General features: G+C 37.2%; 1 protein-coding gene across 1 annotated transcript in view; it reads right to left on the reverse strand.

The window, feature by feature from the left end:
* The window catches only part of LOC148831860 (putative Polycomb group protein ASXL3), a 73,784-nt gene that overhangs the window by 22,184 nt on the left and 30,199 nt on the right, over positions 1-21,401 (reverse strand). Inside the window, exons 3-5 of the mRNA XM_088919105.1 lie at positions 12,911-13,019; positions 11,674-11,785; positions 2,557-2,678 (exon numbers count right to left, since the gene is read on the reverse strand). Of these exons, the coding sequence (XP_088775231.1) occupies positions 2,557-2,678; positions 11,674-11,785; positions 12,911-13,019 (343 nt within the window). The remainder of the gene's footprint in view (positions 1-2,556; positions 2,679-11,673; positions 11,786-12,910; positions 13,020-21,401) is intronic.

A 21,401-nucleotide genomic window follows, 5' to 3' on the forward strand; every position in this document is an offset into this window, starting at 1 on the left:
GCGCAAATCTTCATTATAGAACATATTGTTTTGTAGACATTTAGATCATCTCTGTTGTCAGCATAAAATATGGATCAGTACATTAGGGTAAAATTGAGACAAAATGCACAAAGCTTTATACATTCTGTGGTGCGCTGTAGCAACTGCACTTGCTAATTAGAAAATATCAGTTTGCTTGTTGCTCTCTAGTGAACATGCTAATAACTTTGAAGATTATGGACTTTATTTAAGTGTGATGTTCAGCAATTAGGAGTTTGCTGCAAAGACTATTATCCTACAGTACATCTGTGATTTCAGCAATGAAGCACTTCAAGGCTATTCAAACAAATGCAACACAGAAAACTCTAAACACATTATGTGTTATTTAATATTTTTCTCAGGCTTCCCCCACACTGCTCCTTATGCAAATTCAACTTCAGACACAGAAAGAGGAAACCTTGGCAGAGCAGCTTAGTTCTGCCCCACTGGGGCTGAGCAGTAGGAATCTCACACTTAATCGCATGAGAAAAAAAAAGGCCGTCTAAAACAAGAAGCCAGCCCGCTATCTGTCGCTGATCATTCTGAGAGAGGGGGGGAAATAAACAATGCTCACTCCGACACCCGTCGTTTCGAGAAATGCGGAGCGAAGCACAAAAAGTTTACAGTCCGAGGAAAGAGCGCGGGGTGGAAAAGGGGTCTCATATCGTTGCGAATCCGCCCATGAATTCATGATGAAGAATAAGGCTTGCATGCGGCGGCCATGCCAAAGAAACCCGTCTGAGGGGTTCGGAAAAGTGCTTTTTCAGCTTCGTGAAAATGGTTGGTTTGTGTTGCAGTTTTATAAAAGACTTTTTTTTTACCAAACCAAAACAGGCGGTGAAAATCCTGGACTGGTTTACAGCATGATTCTGCTACTGACTGGAAACGAGCAAACAAGCCGCTACAACACAGCCAATTCCTGGAATTGTACACGATAAGGCACAAATAAAGCACACACCCGCTATGTACTTACAGTAAAACACCTTGAATTGAATTGAATTGAGGGGAGAGGGGGGGAATACTAAAGCCAATACTGGCTCAATACCCTCAATGGGCTTTGACGTGCTAATGCGTTGGTTTAACAGTCCGGGTGTGGCAGGCTTCCAATGTCAACTCGACTCGATTGGAAGACAATGAACGTATTTTAGCCCTAAATGAATTAATAGCAAACATGGTTTACATAAAATACATTTTTCCAAGAAAGTTTATAATAATACGATCTATAGTTGAAATCTGAGCCTACTTTAAAAATAAAGGAAAAGCATTTTCAGAGAGTAATCATGCTGTGTTTATGTAGAAAAAGCGATTAGGTTTACGAGCAATCTAATTACCTATTCGCTTAAAACGCTATTAAAAATTTACTCTGTTGCACACACACACACAATAGAAGCAGGCACCGCTGTCAGAAGGGAAGATATGTTCAAAATATCGCAAATATCGATCATGTTGCGATATTTTGAAATATAAAAGTCAATTGATTGTCCATAATATCGCTATTCTATTTTTTCGAAGAAATGTTTCTTAAAAGAAAAGACCAGCACCAGCTGGATTCGAAAACACAACCTGTCAGCTGGTAGTCACGTCTACAAGACAGCTCACATGAACAGGCAGGCGAAACAGCCCTACACAGCCCTGTCGCAGCACACGAATACCATTATTAAATTCTTTAGATACGCGATTCCATATTATATTCCCTTTTAATCAAATTCTAAAAGTATGCTTGTTGACTCCGGTATCGCGTTAGTTAAAGACTTCGAAGCTTAAAATGTTTAGGGAGAAATGGAATACTGGTGTGTATTTTTTTCTTTAAAGTACCAAGACCAGCTATACACTGTATGTTTATGTTCCAAAATTAATATCGTTTATGACCTTCACACGCGTTACAGTATGCTCCTATTCTTTTTATGCTCAGCTACTAAGATTTCCCTTCAGTGGTAAAATTCAATACCTACAACGGGCACAGCAAAGACGTTTACTGTCTTTCTACGACAGACCAACGGACCACGAGTGCCCCTGTCGGTCAACCAATCACGTACTGCGGTGCCCCGCGTCATCTTGCGTCATACTGAGCGACGTCACCTGCGGTACGTGTCTGTAACGCGCACTTTGAATGGCTGCATCTGTAGTATGTACTGTACTGTACTTAGTATGTACTTAGTATTTTCCAAGCAGCAGTTCAGCTTCAGACAAAAGCAGTGCCAGCTGCACTACTAGTTTGAATTTTAACTTACCTGTTGTATTCATTCTTACATTTGTTAGGTTTCATACATTTGTCATTAAGTTTGGAAAAAACAAAACTAATTAAAAAAAACCCCAAAATGATATAAGCATTACTCAACAGTTTCTAATACCTTGCCGAAATTAAGGCAGGTTTTCTAAAACTCTGAGCATGCTTAAAGCGCTCCTTGTACAGTGAATGGACTGCATACGACAATGTGGGATAAAAGCCCAGTCTGCATGCAAGGATATTTTGCTCCATGTAGGGGTGCTGTAGGATAATGAAAGCACAAGCCAGCACTCCGATTGGTGTCTTCTTACCTGTTTCAGAGCCTTTTTGGTGTGTTGCTGAGTGGAAGACACGGACTTGTTTTGCACCGCAGTAGTCGTGGTGTTTGAATCATGTTCGGAAGACACTTCATCGGTTAGCTTCATCGCACAGACTGGAATGAAACAAACAGCTCAACGCGGGCACAAAGGGGTTTTGATTTAGCCGGCAGTCTTAACAAACTCCTCACAAGAGTAAAAAAAAAAAAGACTTTGACTTAACGCCAAGTATTCTTTCAAGGTATTGTAGTTCTGTTGCACTATGACAAGTATTAAAGCCGTTTCCTAGCTCATACTGTACATTGGGCTGTCACATGGTTACTGCTACCCTTTTTAGATAAAGGCAGTCGTATACATGCACACATACTGTATATATAAAAACATATACACCATATTCAGAACTGGGATATAATGAATTATCTTTCATGTTTCCCAACCATTTTCTGCCCTCTGCTGAAAACACACAAGCCAACTTCGGCCTATCGTCAATCATGAGAATATTTTAGGAGTTGCAAACCACGGTTGGCATTTGAGTCTGAATGCAGATTCGTTTTAGCTCCTTTAGCAAATCACCTGCAATGGCTACATGGGTTAGGGTTAGGGTTTTCACTGTATTCAGCATAACTGCACTACTTGTATACAGTATATGGCATACACCATGGACACATAGCACATAGAGACATAGCAGCTCTACTCATATTGAGTTTTATTCAATTTAAAAAAAACGTAACCTCAGTTTTGTGATTTGTGATGTTTTTGTGATCCTTGTGATTTTTGTGAGCTCGCAGAAAAGACATTTAATTGCCAGCAACTACTGCTGCACGCTGTATTGTTGTGCATTTGATAAATAAACTTTGATTTGATTTGATTTATTTTTTTTTGTACCTGCTGTGTTTTTTGCTAGGTATCCGGTAGGAGAGGCCATAATGTATACTTTGCGAAGAACCTTGTTTCGTGGCCAAAAGGGCCAGGATAACTGCTTTCCAATCAGACTCCCATCCCTCACGGTTATGCCCCTTCTCCTGCGCTTCTCCCATAAAGAGTAAGGAGGCCCACTTTTCCACCCTGCTGCTCTGGATTTCATTTTTCACCCAGCTACAGCCGGAGCAGGTCCTCATCAGCCTGTGCTGTGAGCGAGAGCCTGCGAGTGCACACTCATTTGGCTTGGCAACAGAAACGTCGTTAGTGACCCTGAAAATAAAGAACACCTGTCCATATTCATTCTGTTGTGAACGGATCCTCAGAGAGCACTCTGAAGCCAGACCTTTCGATTAATGAAATAAAAGCGCCACACCAAAAGAGCAAGGCTGAATACCAACACGGTACGTCTTTCAGAAATCAATGCCATGCCACAATAAGCACACAGCATAAAAATGCATATCTAAATCTCAACAAGGCCACAATATTTCCTACAAAAGGGATGTGTTATTTAAAAATGCTTACTCTTTTATTTATATGCATAATGCATAAAATATTAAGGGCACAGCTGGTCAGCTTTGCATTTCTCGAAAAACCACAGGAAGAGAATCCAGAATATAACAGTCTTCTATGGGATAAAATAAGATTTAGTAAGAAGTAAGAAAAAACGTAAATATATCCATATGAAAAAAACACATATGCTTAACTTCTACACTTTAAAGGTCACTGATGTGAAATGTTCTTCTTAGTCATATTTTATTCAGTCATGAGCTGACCCATATTTATTTTAAATTAACATAAGAACATATGGGAGGTTACAAATGAGAGGAGGCTACTCAACACATCTAAGCCAGTCTGGTAGTAGCTAATTAATCCAGGATCTCATCCAGCTGACTAAAAGACTAAAACGGCTGAGTTTCTTCTGCCTGGCAGGATAAAACATTCTCGTAAGGCCCAGAAATCACATTATTGCTCTTCTCTGGACTAAATCCAGGGCAGGAATAGCTTTTTTTAAGAACTTTTTTTTGACATCCCAGTGACCAAAATCATGCACAATATTCAACATAAAGGCTTAAAAAATCATACAATCTGAAATAACATTCCTTGATTTAAATTACACCCTGTTCCCTGGTTACCAGAGACTTGACTTCCGCAAATTCGACTTTACATAAAAAAACATCCGTCCGTTAACCCTATCGTCACGGTAAGGAGGTTATTTCGCCTGTGTGAAGAGCCAGCAGGGCAGCAGGCTCCTCCTGTGGAGTGAGAGCAAGGTGACTCCTCCTGGGCTGTTTTACACTCAGTCTCGCTCTGTTTGCGCACCCCTGGGGTGACCTCTGTGGACCACCTCACGCCTCCTCACTGCAACCCCTACAGCAATCACGCCAGCCATGCACCTAAGCGATTTTATTATTTACTGTATTTAATTTCTGAACAACATAGGGGAGGAGTGTAATTGTAAATGAGTGTATTCAAGGGCATGTGAATGGCAGTATTTAGAATTTTGTTAAGACTAAATTCTTTCTCTTTTACTGTACTGCCTATTTTTACGTGTATGCTAAATTTGGTATTCAATTATTCTAATGACAAAGTTTTAAAAGGTTTGTTGGATTCATCGTTATTTAATTTTTCTCTCCCTGTGTAAATGCTGCTGCTACATTCTCTCTCTTGATCTCTACTCCCCTCTGTGCTCAGCACACACACCTGTTAACCTTAAAGGACAAAAAAAACCTGGTGAACCTGCTGCATTGCTGCAATTTCATGAGTGGTAATTCACTTTATGGGGTTCGATGTCATGAGATGTAATTCACTATGTGTGTTTAATAGCACGGTTGGTAAATATTTTTAAAAAGTGGCCTCTTCAAGCTCAATGACACCCATTTGAATGTGAATTTTATGTTTTTACTACCTGTATGTAATATTCTGTACTACATGTCTTCATTTAATGTAGTAAATGTTTCTGAAATTCATTTGTTGCTTCTAGTCCTCCGATTTTGGTATTGTCTGCAGACATGACTAGTTTATTAACTGTACCAGAATTTAGACCTAGATCATGATATAAATTAGGAAGAGCAGTGGTCCTAGTACAGATACCTGTGGTACTCCATTAATTACAGCAGAGTCCCAATTATCCCACGTGTACAGGACCGATAGTACGCCGGATAATTGAAAATGTCGGATAATGCGGAAACTGAGCAGACAAATCATAGATTAATGGAAGTGCAGTATAAGTATGAAATCTGGTTTATTAATCTACTATAAAACAGAGCTCACTTCTTTTCCTCTTCCAGTCACCAACTGTAACTTGGCCCAGACCGAATTCAGATGCAATTTTTTTGCGTGGACTCGCCTTTGTCTAGTCTTTTTAATGCTTCAAGCTTTTGTTCCATTGAAAAAATGACTTTCTTTCTCTTCGCACTTGTCATGTTTCTCAAATAATAAAATTATATATACGAGCGCAAACGAACAAGCGGTGCTACGTCAATGGCAGTATTTGACGCATTGAGAGACAAGGCAGCATGGGATTGGGCAAAATATTATGCATTGCACGCATACAGTACATAGCGTGTAGGTATACAGCATGTTGATTGCTACTGTATGTCAGATAAAACGGAATGTCAGATAATCGAGACTGTACTGTACATCACCCCAATCAGAACATTCACCCTTCTATATGTGAACATTCACATCATCTGTACTCTGTTTTCCTGTACACATTTTGCTGAACATCAGCCATCTGAAATTTGAAGATTAATATTTTGAGGTGAACTTTTTCCAAAAATATAAATACACCGGATCATATGCTCCATGTGTATGATTACCGCTTTTACTTGTTGAAAGAACTCTAATTAGATAGTTAAGCAAGACTTAAATCCATGTTGACTACCTCCTATGATGCTATTTCCATTTAATTTAGTTGTAATAATCGTTTCCATAACCTAGCGTGTAATAAAAGCCAGACTTATTGGTGTATAATTACTTGGTTCAGTTTTGTCCCCCACTTTATGGATGGACAGTACTGTAAATGCACACTGAATTGTCATGCACGGTGAATTTACATCTTTATGAATATTTTTTATTTTGTTGACATCTTTGTCCAAGGAGATTTGTAGTTAATAATTCTATCACACTGTAAACACACACATACACAATACATAATCACAGGCAATTTACATAGTGCTAACAGACTGCAGGATTCAGCATAAAACTAACTTCATTATGCTACACAGTGAAGCAAAAATAAAGTGACAGATACAGTACGGGCAACCAAAACAACACTCACCCAACCCCTCCTCCTCAATTACTGTGAAATCCTGATAGCAAGCTTCAGGCTTGTAGAATGTACACATTTTAAGAACAATATTTGGGAGGTGCATTTACTGTACTGTACATACATCATATACTGTACTTGTCTAACATTTATAGTATTTAAAAATAAAAAGGCTATTTTTCATTTAGCTGACACAGTATATAGTCCAATTTTACACATTGACAGCATCCTAAATTTCAATTTGATAAAAAAAACAAAGACCCCACTTTAGATTGGTAACACTCAAAGGCATATGTGACTTCAGATTTCATCACAGCTGAACAATGAGGCAGAAAAGCCAGCTTTGTTTGGCTAGTTTTAATTAGAATGGCATCATAAGAAGCAACCTAGAGTCATTCTCCTGCTGTTAAAAATGAAATGAATCTTGATTCACAGATTACTACCATGGATGTGTGGATTAAGTACTGGACATTTCTTCCCTCTAGATATTTCATTAGACTCTTTAATTACTATACAAACATTTCGTAGCTGTCATGTTTCTGTGAATGAAGAAAAGATGGATCTTTGCCAAAACGAAATTAATAAATCCAAATGGGAAAAAAAAACAGTAAATGGATTTTAGAAATTATAAATGATCAAGATTATTAATGAAGCATACTGACAACATGATACTAATTTTACAGTAACAGTAGTGACAGAGAAGTTGCAGCCAGTATCTATACATAAAGAAATCACTTTCATTAAATATTATATTCATCAAATGAATGGATGTCTATTAACTTTAATACTACCATTATGAAAATTGTTAAAAAGCCATTTATTTTAATTTAATTTGTATTTTTAGTGCATACGTTCTCCAAATTCCAAGTTCTGCAGGTGAAACTCTCAATTAAACTTGGTAACATTGTGGCTCTCTTTCCTTGCAATGCATAAGGATTGCCATCCATCCATTTTCTGACTGCTTTATCCAGTTCAGGGTCACAGTGGGGCAGTGGGGTTACTATCCCAGTTACCAATGGGGGCAAGGCAGGATACACCCTGGATGGGACACCAGTTCATCGCAGGGCCGACAAAATACAAACACAGACACACACTCATGCCAGGGCCAGTTTTCCTAACAACCAGTTAATCTACCAGCATGTCTTTGGACTGTGGGAGGAAACCTGAACACCCAGAGGAAACTCAAGTGAACACAAGGAGAACAAAAACACTTAACAGACATAGCCCTCATTCTGATTTCTTTTCTGAATTTTATGTATTTGTTTGAGGAATGTAGGTATGATGACATTATAAGTACCCACATTCGGTACCACTGAGTGTAATGATCCAGCCTGCATACCACAGACTGGACAGAACAGGTCATTTTACACATGCATTTTAACATGCTGTAGTTATATTTTTAATTTTACGTTCCTAATTTAGGTGGCTGATGCTTTTTCCCCAAAGCAACTAGCATTTATACCCATGTATACAGCTGGGTATCTTACTGGAGCAGTGTGGATGAAGCACCTTGCTCAAGAGTCTCACGTGGGATTTGAACCCCAAACCTTCCAGTTATGAACCCAGAGCCTTAACCACTCCTCCACACTGATATGCTGAGCTTCAAAATGTGTATATCCAAATCAGTAACCACACAAAATGGACTTTGCACCTTAAGCTTAGTGTCTGGGGATCTGGGGGTGGCATAATAGAAACAAATTTCAATCTACTGTAATTCTACAATTCCCCAGTTCTCTTTTAAATAACAAGTAGCAATGGGAAAGGCTAGTGAGCCTGCGACTGGTTAGATATTTCTGATCTAATCTGCTGCTTTTTCCTACAAATAAACAATGCTACTAGAGAACTAGGAATTGTCTAAAACAATGCTGAAAACGTTAAACACTGCACGCAGAAAATCAACCGCATTTTTGGTGGAACAAAACCTCAACAGGATCATTTTATTGGTCATATCTTGTGATGTATGTTACACGTTGTTAGTTTTGTTTTCAGTGGCTGCTTGACATACAAGATTGAATTTTGGGGTTTCTAATTGCTTAATTAAGGTGCCTCTCATTACTAGTATACAATTATTGATCCCCTGTATATTTCTGCTTCAGTCATTACTCATCTGTTTGTCATGCTGAGAAGAAAAGGCTGACTTCATTCCATTACCCCCACATTCAACACGGGGGAAGGGGAAGAGTCTCACAACATGCCAAAAAAAAAGACAATGCCACAAAATACGTGATGGCTTAGTCAGGTGTTTCAACAACAGAGTCAGAAAGCATACTGTAGTTATTCCAGTTTGCCACTATAACACTGTGCATTTTCCCTAAACCAACACATGCGATTGTCCTCAATATTCACTCTTCACTCAGAGGAGTGGAACGTGGCGATTTATACCCCTTAAAAATAAAAATGTGAATCTAATACTATATTACGGGTACTATATAAACACATTCAATAAATACACCAATCTATGTAAAAGACGAAACGAAAAAGCTCACAAATCGCACCTGTCAGTGTCACTGAGCAGAAACGCATTTGGATGAACAAGAATCTGTTCAGGCTTCTTTGAAACAGATGGGATCATTTGTAAAGGTGATGTCGTGGGAGAAATATGATTGAATCTTTCTGTTGTTGAAGAATTTTTTTTTTTCCCCATTTGTTAATAGAGAGCCAAAAAAATCTCCATAAAGTCCCTGAAGGGAAGCACTTTAGTACTGGTTTAAAGTCAAGATACAAAACTATGCTGTTCTGGAACCAATTAGAACAGAAAAAAAAGCATTTCTCATTTTATAGCACAGCTTTTATGATTTCTTTTTGGTGCATAGCAAGAGTTAGGAAAGAGACAAATCCCTAATGTATACAGAACTGTTCAAAGGGTTGAAAGTATTTTTACTGGGATAATCCATTTAGTTTAAAAATCCAGAATTTGACTGGGTTAAATTATGATTAATTAACAGTAAAATAACAAAATTCAGGACCTTATAATACTTTTTTTTTCTCATGTGAAGTCAAGTCACTACCGTGACACCACTATGTCTGTGTATGTTGTACCACCCACACTTGTTAAATAGGATGAAAAAGACATTCGATTACAGGATGCTATGACTTTCGGAACAGTTACAGAACTGTTCTTTCTCACCCCAGCCTTATGCATGTAGATTATAAGCACTTAAAATAAAGACATATCTTGATAATGTACATGTAATAGGCCATTTACGACTGCAAGGATTCCTACCAGAATCAATTCCATGTTTCTTACAAACATTCGAAAGTACATACACAAATAAACCCGGACACCAGAAGTGATTTTGTACAACTGCTGCCCGCCCCCACACACTTTTAAGGTCACTTGTTATTTTTTATTTCACCTTTAAGGTTGCTAAAATATACCTTTCACAAGGTATATCAAAATATGATGTGAGCTATAATCGCTGGGTGATCTCAAGCACATTACTGCAGCTGTACCCTGCGTGGTTGTCCCACCACAGCTGTCAAATGTTTCGTGAATAATAGTAGAAATTGGACAGCGGTGTTTAAAGCCCCAGTAAAACCTTCAACGTCGCAATCAGCTACCAGAGTAATGATATTGTTCTGTATAATTTAAGTACTGATTTTTAATCTAACGTATAAAATCCAAAATCAATAAAGTGACCTTACAAAGCATAATGTACAGTAACTAATGTCTCTGAGCATCCTAGAACAGGGTTTCACTGCCATGGTTTAATTCAGTATCAGCATGTAAATATGGTTAGAGATCCCATGGGGATTCCGTCTGCACCAAAGCATGCTTTATATAAAAAATAGATTAAATGAACACATACAAGGACACACATGTTTTTCCAGCCCCCTCAGTGATATAAATATAGAGATAAGCAAACACAATGCATATAATTTGAGAAACCACCTACACATGGCTGTCAAAAAGTCATTTAGTTATTTTTCTTTTAATTTTTTATTTTTCTCCTCACTCTAAAGTGTGATTAAAATTCAGAACAGTCCATAAGCACACTTCGTTTTTAGCGTCTCCGATGCTCAATATATTAAGGCATAATGTTATTTCAAACATCTTGCGAATTATTTCAATATCAATTTAATACTCTACTGTATGATTATGGTCTAAATATTCTGCTTTTCCATCCCTATTTGTTGAGAAGGGAGTCTTAACAGCCAATTAGTGGCAACGTTCTAACATCTTAAGGAAGAAAAAAACAGCCGTGCTGTAGCTGTCTGACTTTGTTATGTGCTTACCTGTTTGCAGATTGATAGCAGATATTGCTCTACACTGGGTAATGAAGCTGATTCTACCAGTGCCTTTGTGACCTTTTAAAACCCTCAGACCAGAATCATTTTAAATTACTTTGCGATAAGAGTTCAGGTCTCAAAAATGTAATTCCAGCCACATTTCAGGCAAGGCAACAATCAATAACTCCAGGGAGTCCTTTAAAGGCCTTTAAATATAACAATAGAGTTGGATTTTGGTCCAGGTAATGTGATAGATACAGCAATCCGTCTTAACCACAGAAACTGACGAGAGCAGACTTCCTTTCCTTCTGAATGTTCAGAACAGAAATTAGACATTGTCTGCAAGAGGCCACATGACAAATTAATATTGTTTCCATATGCTCATATTTAAGAACAACCGCCACTACAGAGAGATCACAGACTGAGAAGGATCTGTGCAAAAGCACGCTGTATGCAGTTAAAGCACTTTCTTCAAGACCACAATATTCCTGGATCAGTGTGTTTATCTTTCTTTATTACTGTCACCTTAAGGAATCTAAGAAACAGCAAACTGAATAATTTGTAACAGCAGCGAGTTAAGGCAATTGCATTAGTGAAAAGCACTCCCTCTTCAAATGCTTCAACATCAAATCCCTGACCAATTAAAAAAAAAAATAAACATGGCAATAAAAAAAAAAATCAAGTTAGCTTACCTCCATTTTCTTCACCGGTGCTGTTATTTGTCTCGGTCATTTCAATACCTTCTATATCAGATTCACACACAGACTCAGTTGCCCCATCGGCAAGGCTTGGTGATTCTTCTTTCTACAAAGAACACAATAATAAAAAAAAGCCTAACAGAATCCCACAGCATGCACGCTTCTTTCAAAGACTCTAGTACAAGTGCACTTCACATATTGATTTACTGTTAAATAATCCTATCACATTTGCCTGGCTTTTTAATGCCTGACAACATAAGGTTCAAATGCTGCTTTTTTTTCTTCCTGGAAACATACTTCCTTTCACTCTCAATTCCATCCAGCCAGTTCAGTGTTCAGACTACTGCTACAGAAACCTAAATCCTTTAATATTGCCTGTGTCTGCTTCCTGAATCTTGACCGTTACAACAACTGAGAGCACACAAACCATGGGAATGATTGGAGCAGTCTGGAGTCTGGCCAAGCCTGCTTTTAAAGCACCCAACATTATATTAGAAATAAAATGAACAAAACACGACTGAGACCTTTTTTTAATCCCTGTTTGCAGATCTCAGGAAATCCTATACAATGGTAATTAAACAGACAAACAGCAAACAAGAGATGCACAGTAATCTTACTACCTTGTGGTGTTAGAAACAGAAAATTCCACTGCAGCCCTTTAAAAATATATATTCAATTCAAGTACCATGAGATCTACTGCAGCAATTTCTGCAGCTTTTTTAAAGGGAATTAGGCTTCAGTTTATTAAAATATATTTATCTTTCTGTGCATGAGGTTTTACATAGTGAATATCTGTTTACAATGATACATTAATAGTGCCAGCCAGGAGGACATCAAACCCTTACAATATTATTAGGTGACTAGATAAATAAAGCATGATTCTTTGAGTAAAGTGCTGCATTTTTAAGGTTACAAATGTAACCTGCTTTAAAACGTCTCTACTGATGTATGGGTTTTCCTGAAGTCAAATTATAAATAGCTATTTACACAATTAACTACATATTAAAAACACAAATCTTTACTTATCTGATTACAATAATGAAACTAAGCAATACATATTACCTTTATTAATACAATAAAGTAAGGAAGAAACAAGGTAAAAAAACAGGTACATTTATACTCATAATGATACTTGTTGAAATAAATGACTGGGTTTGCTTACGGTACAAAACAGTGCAAGTCAAGATTTTACAGACAGGTGAAGCGAGAGATCGTGTCCCATCATACTTACTTTTAGGGCATAAAGTCCAGATTTTCCAGGGATTTTAAAGAAAGTTCCATCACCAACACGAGTGTTAGTGTGAAGCATGGCATTCAGGCAAGCCAACGGTGAAGTTCCACTAGCATTGAAGAGATGAAATAGATTGAGAGCTCTGAGCAGTAACAGCATGCACTTTCTACTGGGGCTTTATAAAAATTCCCCCAACCCTGAAACATCTACATTACAATAACCGACTGGTAACACCAAGTTTAATCATATGCATCTGTTACATTGGCTTCAGGCAAAAAGAAGCAAAAAAAAAATTAATCGCAGATCAAAGACATAATTACACATTTCTGTATATCAAACAAGTATTTTATTGTTTAAAGGTTTGTGTCAAAAATCATTTTCCCCAAAGCAGCATTTCTAGAAGCAAAGGAGTGTTGTGATTTTTGTTTAATTTCTGTCTTAGACTAAGTCGGATACACTTGAATGATCAAAAAGCCCGTACGTTCAGGAGCATCTGTATCCCATAGGATGAAAGGCGACAAAAGGAAGAAATCCTCTATGAAAAGGTCTGCTAGTTGACTGAACAAAGTGCACCAAATGCTCAGAAGTAACTTACCTACTGCAGGGAGCGGGCTCATTTTTTAATTGCATAAAATGCATGCACTGCAATTATTCAAATGGAATATTTAGGTCAACATGAAGAAAGGTAATGTACTTTTTTCTCTCAATCCTCTAATCACCAATTCCAAGCCAATGAGGGGCTTGACATGCTTTATGTCTAAACTAGAGAAGTGAGTCTGCTCTTCACAAAAGGGGGCATACGTGTCTAAAATGGCATATTCTTGGCACCTGCTTTTAAGTATGGTTGATCAGGGCGACTTTGTGAGAGCCCAAAGTTGAGACCTTTTCCAAGGGAAAATCAAAATAAAAACTTGCCCAGATAAGCAACGTAGAAAACCTGTAGGATTGACATCACACGGTCAGGAGGTACCAATGCTCACATGTCACATGTTCGCGTTTTATTTTTACTTCACAGTTTTCTGGCCATGTTAAAGACAAAACATGAGAAAACCCACAAATAAGTCTCCCAAAGCCTTGACTGAGTTGTGTTTTTTTTTTTAAAGGAACACTGCAATTAAATGCAGCAAATAAAGTGAGAGGAAATTAAATACCACTTAATACGTGTTCCACTCCGCTTTTTTCAACCAAAATTCGATCAAGTAAAAACAAATATAATTACAAAAAGGCACAGGAACAAAAGTGTAAGATTCAGCACAAGCACAACATGATCTGACAGAAATATTAACACTGGAAATGAGACAAGATAAGGAGAGTCAAGGGCCAATTATACTAGAAGTGTTAAGGTCTAAATGTTCACAATTAAGTGAAAGCATTAGAAAAAAAGTCTAAACTGAAACTGCCTTCAGAAAAATAAAAATGAAATGGATTTGTTGTTTGGATAATAATACCAAGATTATCACCCTTTCTTTGTGGATAACACTTTGCTAGAGCAATACTGTACACAGTCGGAGATGCTCTATTAAAGATCCACTCCTTTGAAGAAGAAGGAAGAATCAAAGAAGAGAATGCAAAAGATTTTCTGAAAACCTAAAGATTTACAGTTTAAAATGACTGTAGAAGAGATATTTGGGCAAATCCTAATTATTTGCTTATGCAGGTGTTGAAGATTGACCTAAAAATGAGCATTTTACTGGAGCAATCTAAATTAAGCACCTTGTTCAAGGGCAAAACAGCAGTACATCAGCTGGGAGTTGAACCCACAGCCTTACAGCTGTGAGTCCATAACCCTAACCACATCTCCACAATAATGCCCTGAACAGACAGCCTTTTTTAGGATTAACCATTGATTAGTCCTGGAAAGTGAAATGTGAAACATGTGGAAAAAAGAAACCTTCACACTGTCAAAGAAACCTCAGCAATTTAACTGAGAATAATTTGACGTTATAGTCTAATTACGATCGTTTTTCTTTCACTATTACGTCACATATTTATTGTTCTCTACAAAGTACTTGTTGTTCTGGCTCTATTTATTGTGTACCATTTTGTAACGTACCATCTACATTGTGTGGTGTTGTCTGTCGTACTGTGTCGTCTGTACTGCGTATGTCCTGAGAGATCAGCATGAGTAAGAATTTCAATGTACATGTACATATGGCAATAAACTCCTCTACTGCAATCTCTACTGTGAAACATGAAAGAAAAGCCACAGTGAAATACTGTAGTATGAATGCTAAACTGTAAAAATTGAAAAAGATTTGAAAACAATGTCAGCTGCACCTCTTTAATGACTGACCTTTTAATTTACAGTTAGTTAAATATAGATTTAAAACTCTTCTATTGTAATGTAAAAACACCTCCTCTCCAGAACGTGGTGTTTGTTTAACGAGGGCTCTTTTTGACATCTACCAAATAACCCAGGAAAGTGCTTCTCCTTTTCCAACCGCATCCTACATACCGATCGGCTAGTGCAGCCATTAGTTTCTTTAAGAACATGCATCTCCACACTTACTCCTGGAGAGTATCAAGATGTTCTACAGAAGGTAAGCATTAAATCATTGTTTTCTAAAGGCTTGGAAAAATTTACCTGAAATCAGCTGTGTACCGTTTGTCAAAAAGTAATCTTTAGAAACATAAATCTAATCCTAATGTAATTTAGGAAGATTGGGATTAGATTTAGATTTGGGTGATGTAGGGTAACATATAACATTTAACATCCTGGACTGGGGCTCTTCAGAAAGGGGAGGCTGCTGTTGTAGACCATTAATTCCATGAGGAACGCCATGGCAAAATAGCCCATTACTTAAAACCAAACCTCTTTCACAACTTTCAATGATAGCTTTTGAACTTGTGCACATCTCTCCCCCACTAGAATATAAGATCACTAATTTCTCTTCTTTTCCCAACTCCCCGGTTTGGAAAAACTCCAACAGCTAGACTCAAGACAGCTGTGCTATGAGTGCCCCATATTGTTGCATCACCAGGATGATGAGGATTGGGCATGATTTCTCTAAATACACTGTGAGCCCTAGAAGGAGGGGCAGCACCACTGGGAGGAGGGGGTGTGTCTCTGATCACACTGCACCAATAAGAGGAGGGGGTGTGGCTCTGATCACACTGCACCAATAAGGAGAGGGGTGTGCCTCTGATCACTGATTATTTCTGAAATGTGTGTTTTTTAGTAAAGCCTCAAAACCTGAAAAATCTCAAGTTTTTCTGCATTGTTTATGTGAACGACAGTAAAAGGTGGTAACAAGGGAATATCTCTGAGAAGCGTAACAGAAAGCTAAAGCTTCATGTAACAAATAAATAGACACCTGGTAATAATTATTACTACAGAAAATAAAAACTTATCATATTTTTATTTTAAATATCTTAAGTAATTTACTTCTTATCAATAATACATTAAAAGAGTATCTGTTTTTAACTAACATTTTACAACATAACCATATACATAACTGTTCAGTAAATTCGTGGACTAAATCTCTAGATTTGTCTCTTCTTTCTTTACAAGAACATTGCAATCCAATATTAACACATGCTTTCATGTTCAAGTTAAACATCTGGGACTCCATATCCAAATAAAAAAATTATTTTTGGCTCACTGTCTATCATTACAGGCAAGCTGAAAGGCATTTCTTCAAAAGGGCTTGGTCTTAACTGTGTAATATCCAGCAATGATACAGTATGTAGTCTTTTCCTGTGTTCGACTTATCCGACGTGCAGTCTGGCTTTTAACTGCAGTGATTACACACAAATGTTAAATTGCATTAGCTCATAAATCTTGTTGACATGCTTTAATCTGTGGTATTTAATATTGTTTACTTTGAAACTTTTTGAAAAGCGATATATAAATATTACATACTACACACAAACAACAAAGTTCAAGGGCAGCATCTTTCTGCAATCACATGAATTCTAATTATTATTGCTAAATTTCATATGATATTGGCACATTTATCCTTTATTGTATGGTAGGTAAAAGACAAAATTTCTCTATACTTGTACCTCAAAGCTTACAATGTCTTATAATCAATTATTGCCTAAGGCAAAGATGTTCTAAGCAAATAGATTTAAATATTAAAGAGATACGAAATAGATTTTTAATCCACCATGTGACACAGGATGTTAATGAGATAAAAGTGTTTGATTTTATTATAAAAAAGGTCAGAAATGAAATTCAGAGTGAAACTAAATTGGTGTCAAGTATGGATTTGCAATTTAATTCATCGTCCCACCGAGAGGCTGTGGTGCAAATGCACACAGACTTCGAGACGTGCAGTACCATCATGAGACAATGGAACTGGGACATGAAGGAGGACAAATTTGTGAAAGAGGTTTAGATCCCATTTCTTTAAGAGGTTCCCAAGTAGTTCTGAAATTCTTCGGTGAAATACGGAGAAGAAAAACCATGTTGGATGTGCCTTCAGAGTGCGTGAATTTTAAAACACAAGTCACCGTACTGTAAATATGGATGCAGAAAAACACGCAGTATGAGGCTCATCACCTAGCCTGCACATGCACGGAGCATTCTTTACAATGCAGTGCTGGCAATGGAAGGACCGGTAGAAAAAACATTGGGTAAGGCTTTCAAAACGTCTCCAGGCTGGAAACCTTCCCTTTAGAGCTCATTTTTTGGCAAGTGAAGGTGAAGTGGAAGAGAAATTGAAGAGTATTACGATCCGCTGCAAAAAGAAACTGTATTTTATTACCCTCCCATTAGTTATAGCTGGTTCCCACAGTGCTGCTTTGTGAAGGTGCTAGGAAGCATACATTTGGAATTCACGTACTGTACATTCCTTGGTGTAAGGTTTCATTTTGAGATAAACACCTAATCAAATGAACTCCTAATCAGGATGATATACAGCAGACGCAGCTCTTTAATGAATATACACACTTTCAAGTGCACAAAGAGTATCTAATGGCCTCTAGTGGGATATAATATCAATACAACTCACGAAGAAGACCTTTCACAGCTCATTTGTGCCTGTGGCACTTATGAATTATTAGGTCGCCCTTGCCCTATGTGATATGATGGTATTCCTGAAAGGCAGGTTTATATTGCAGTGTACATTTTAAAAGAACATCATAAGTGATCTGAAGAATTGTAGATTGATTCTCTAATAATATCTTGGAACATGGCTATAATGCAGAGAACATTCTTGCAGGCTGCCAATTTATAATCATTCTTGACAGTTCAGAACTACAGAGCTGAAAACGGAAAGGGCAGAATTACTACAAGCCTGAAATAAGAAACACACTGGTCTTGGCAATCAGGTTGACAGATGTTGCCATCCCCTACTACTTAATAAACCATGTTAACAAACATTTTACAGTTCAGGCTGATCAAAACAGATGTGCAGGCTCTTAAAATATGAGGTTTGCTACAAAAAAAAGATGTTAGGGTTTAATCCATGATTTTTGACTTTTTTGGAACAGAAATTAGTAAATAATATTAACTCAGCTGATGTTAAGGTTTAAAGGAACAAATAATAGGTTTATTCCATGCTGAAAACAGAAGAAAGAAAACACAACGTTTTGCACCCGAAGAAGGCTCCACAGGCGAAACGTTGTGTTCTCTTTCTTCTCTTTTCAGCACGGAATAAACCTATTACTTGTTCCTTTGCAGCCTACGCAGGCTGACGCAGCTCCCCACCTGATACTAAGGTTTATGTTATTAATACCTGTATCTTATTTCGATTAACTTGCATTGAGCCTGGCCAAAGTAAGTAATTTTAACTTCTTAAATAAAAAAAAGAGAAATGTATATTTTGAAACATGATCAACAGCTTTTCCGCTATGCCACGTGATTAAATTATCCTTTGGATCAACCATGCCTTCACTGTTCTCATAACATCAAGTGGCAGTGAGAGCAAACAATCAACAGAATTAAGCAGTTAATATGTATGATTGCCTTGTAAACAAAAAAAAAATGTGGGACACATTTACATTTACAGTTATTCTTAGTCTTGTCCCTCTTTTCTTTGCATTGTTCTTTAGAAAAAAAGACTGGCTTTCTGGAAATGAAAATATTCTTTGCCTACACTGACAGTGTCACTGTACACTTATCAGAAAACTGCTAACATGAACAGGGATTAAATGTGAAGAGCTTTAGGAGGCTTTCTTTTTTAATAGCTGCAGGAATATTTTACCATGACTGAGTCCTCCAATAAAAAGGACTCCTTGCCAACAACATTTATTGTAATTTCATTTTCTAATGCTTAACAAAGACGGAAGTGCACAGGAATCAATCTTTTGCTACATCAGCACAACATTGACAGTGGAATGTTTATCCATGTGCTGGGAGAGATAATGTCAACGAATTTAAATTCCACATAAAATAAGTTATTAAAATTCAGCTTTTGATCCCCAAGACTTTTCTGAATTCTGCAGAGTAAGCACTTAATTCATACTACTGAAAGCAGCTGTGATCTCTTACTGTGCCACATATAGTTACAGGGTTTACAATACGCGTTTACTGTATTTTACAGGAAGGGACTGGTACAATGGAGGAACAGCAGCAATACAGTGGCTCTAAAACACAGTGTTCACCATGTGCAAAGGCAAGATATAGTTTGTTTAATGAAGCTATTGTTGTAAAAATGTATGTCTTGTCAGAAAGGAATATGAACCGTGCAATACCCTTCAAAAAATACAAACCACAGCACTACAGAGAATGAACTCTGAAAGGAATTTAAGCATACCAGTCCTCTGCATTCAAAAACTGAGACCCACAATTAAGCCACTTGGGTTAAACCCTTCAAATATTCCATTTTTTGTACGTTTGCCTGGTAAAATGCCTTTAGTTTCTTTGTTTCTACTGAAACAAAAACAAAACTCTATGGATAAGGATTTTTCATAGCTCTTATTATTTCCTCTGTTTTTCATAATATATTCACAGTACTCATTATCCCAATGGCCAAGGTCATTATCACACTTTTTCTAAAGATAACCAATCTTTCAAAATCAAAACATCATTTTTAGCCACATAGTGTGATGGGGTCTCACTGCTAGTCCTTCACGTACCTGAATTCAAAATTCCAGAACAAGTAATCAAATGTTTATTTGGTTTACAGCTATCCATTAAAACCTAAAATGGTTCAGACACCACCCCCCATTTAAACATCTGGACATGCAAACATATTAATAAACAACAATAATAATTAAAAACCTACCATCAAAAAAAAAGCATCATTGTACTATGTGAGCTGCAAACATCTCAATGCAGTCGGTGCTGTATTTTACCAGACAGCGGCAGTGTGGATTTTCAGGGAAAATTAGCAGTTTGGCAACTGTACTGTTTTACAAAGGAATCCCTACTCTGCAGTAGTGTATAAAACATAATCACAAAATCTCCACCAGCTTCAGTTCTTCAGGATAGGAGTAATTCGTGGTACGTTACAGAACATTCCGGAAATAATAATAATAATAATAATAATAATAATAATAATAATAATAATAATAATACGAAGAAGAAGAAGATGAAAATGTAACCTATCAGCCTCAATTTCATCGACAACTTCCCATAGAACATTTTAGGAGTTTTCATTTGAAAATATGAGCACAATAATAACAACAATATATGTGTAAATCTGCAAGCATCAATTATTGGTAGCCAAGCCAAAATATTCCTTGTCTGGGAAAACTGCAATTTTTGATAGAACATATATGACTATATATACAGTATGTTCAAGAATAGCCACAATTCAATCAAGATGACTAAATGGGCTTGAAGTTTTTCTTAACTAAAACCACTTATTAAAAATCACTCCATGGTGGTACCTTAATTTCCTCATTTTAGTGATAACTTACAGTATTGTACAGTATGTGTTTATTAACGCCTAATCACGCCTACTGTACAGTATGTTTTATTCAACAGAATCTCAGACACGGCAGCAATAAAAATGATCACTTGGAACATGATTAATGTGGCAACAGAACAGTTGTGCTGTGTTTGAAGACGTGAAAAGTACAGCATACATAAAATGAGTGCAATAACACAATTCAGCTCCTATATAAATATATAAAAATCATAGTGATAAAAGAAGAAAGGAAAACATAAAGATCACTTCAAACAACACTTACAGTTCAGTGAAAGAAAGCTTCCAGTGTGTTATATTTTGCGGTTAAATTTAATCATTGTCAGTTGGTCTACCCATTCTTCGCTCATGGACTGACGTTGCTGTGTGAAAACCTGCCCATACGAAGAAACACTTCATTCAGAATCCACAGAATCTGTAACAACTGACAAACACCAGCTTGTGAGGTGGCTGAATGAAATGTGTTTTCTTTTTTGAACTGATCCAGGCTGTGTTATCTGGGCCGCTAATCTGCTCTGCCAATGCTTGGCACGCGTTTATTAATTCCTCAGCTATATCATGTGTTTTTTACACTTTTACGACTCTCAGACCACTATATGAAATCGGTCATCTGCTGATGAGAACAAAAGTCAAAGGAAGCCGAGTTTCCCAACCTCATAAATCTTTCAAGCACT

This window comes from Atractosteus spatula, chromosome 6, assembly GCF_055471065.1.
Source record: "Atractosteus spatula isolate fAtrSpa1 chromosome 6, fAtrSpa1.hap1, whole genome shotgun sequence".
In the NCBI taxonomy this organism is placed as follows: Eukaryota; Metazoa; Chordata; class Actinopteri; order Semionotiformes; family Lepisosteidae; genus Atractosteus; species Atractosteus spatula.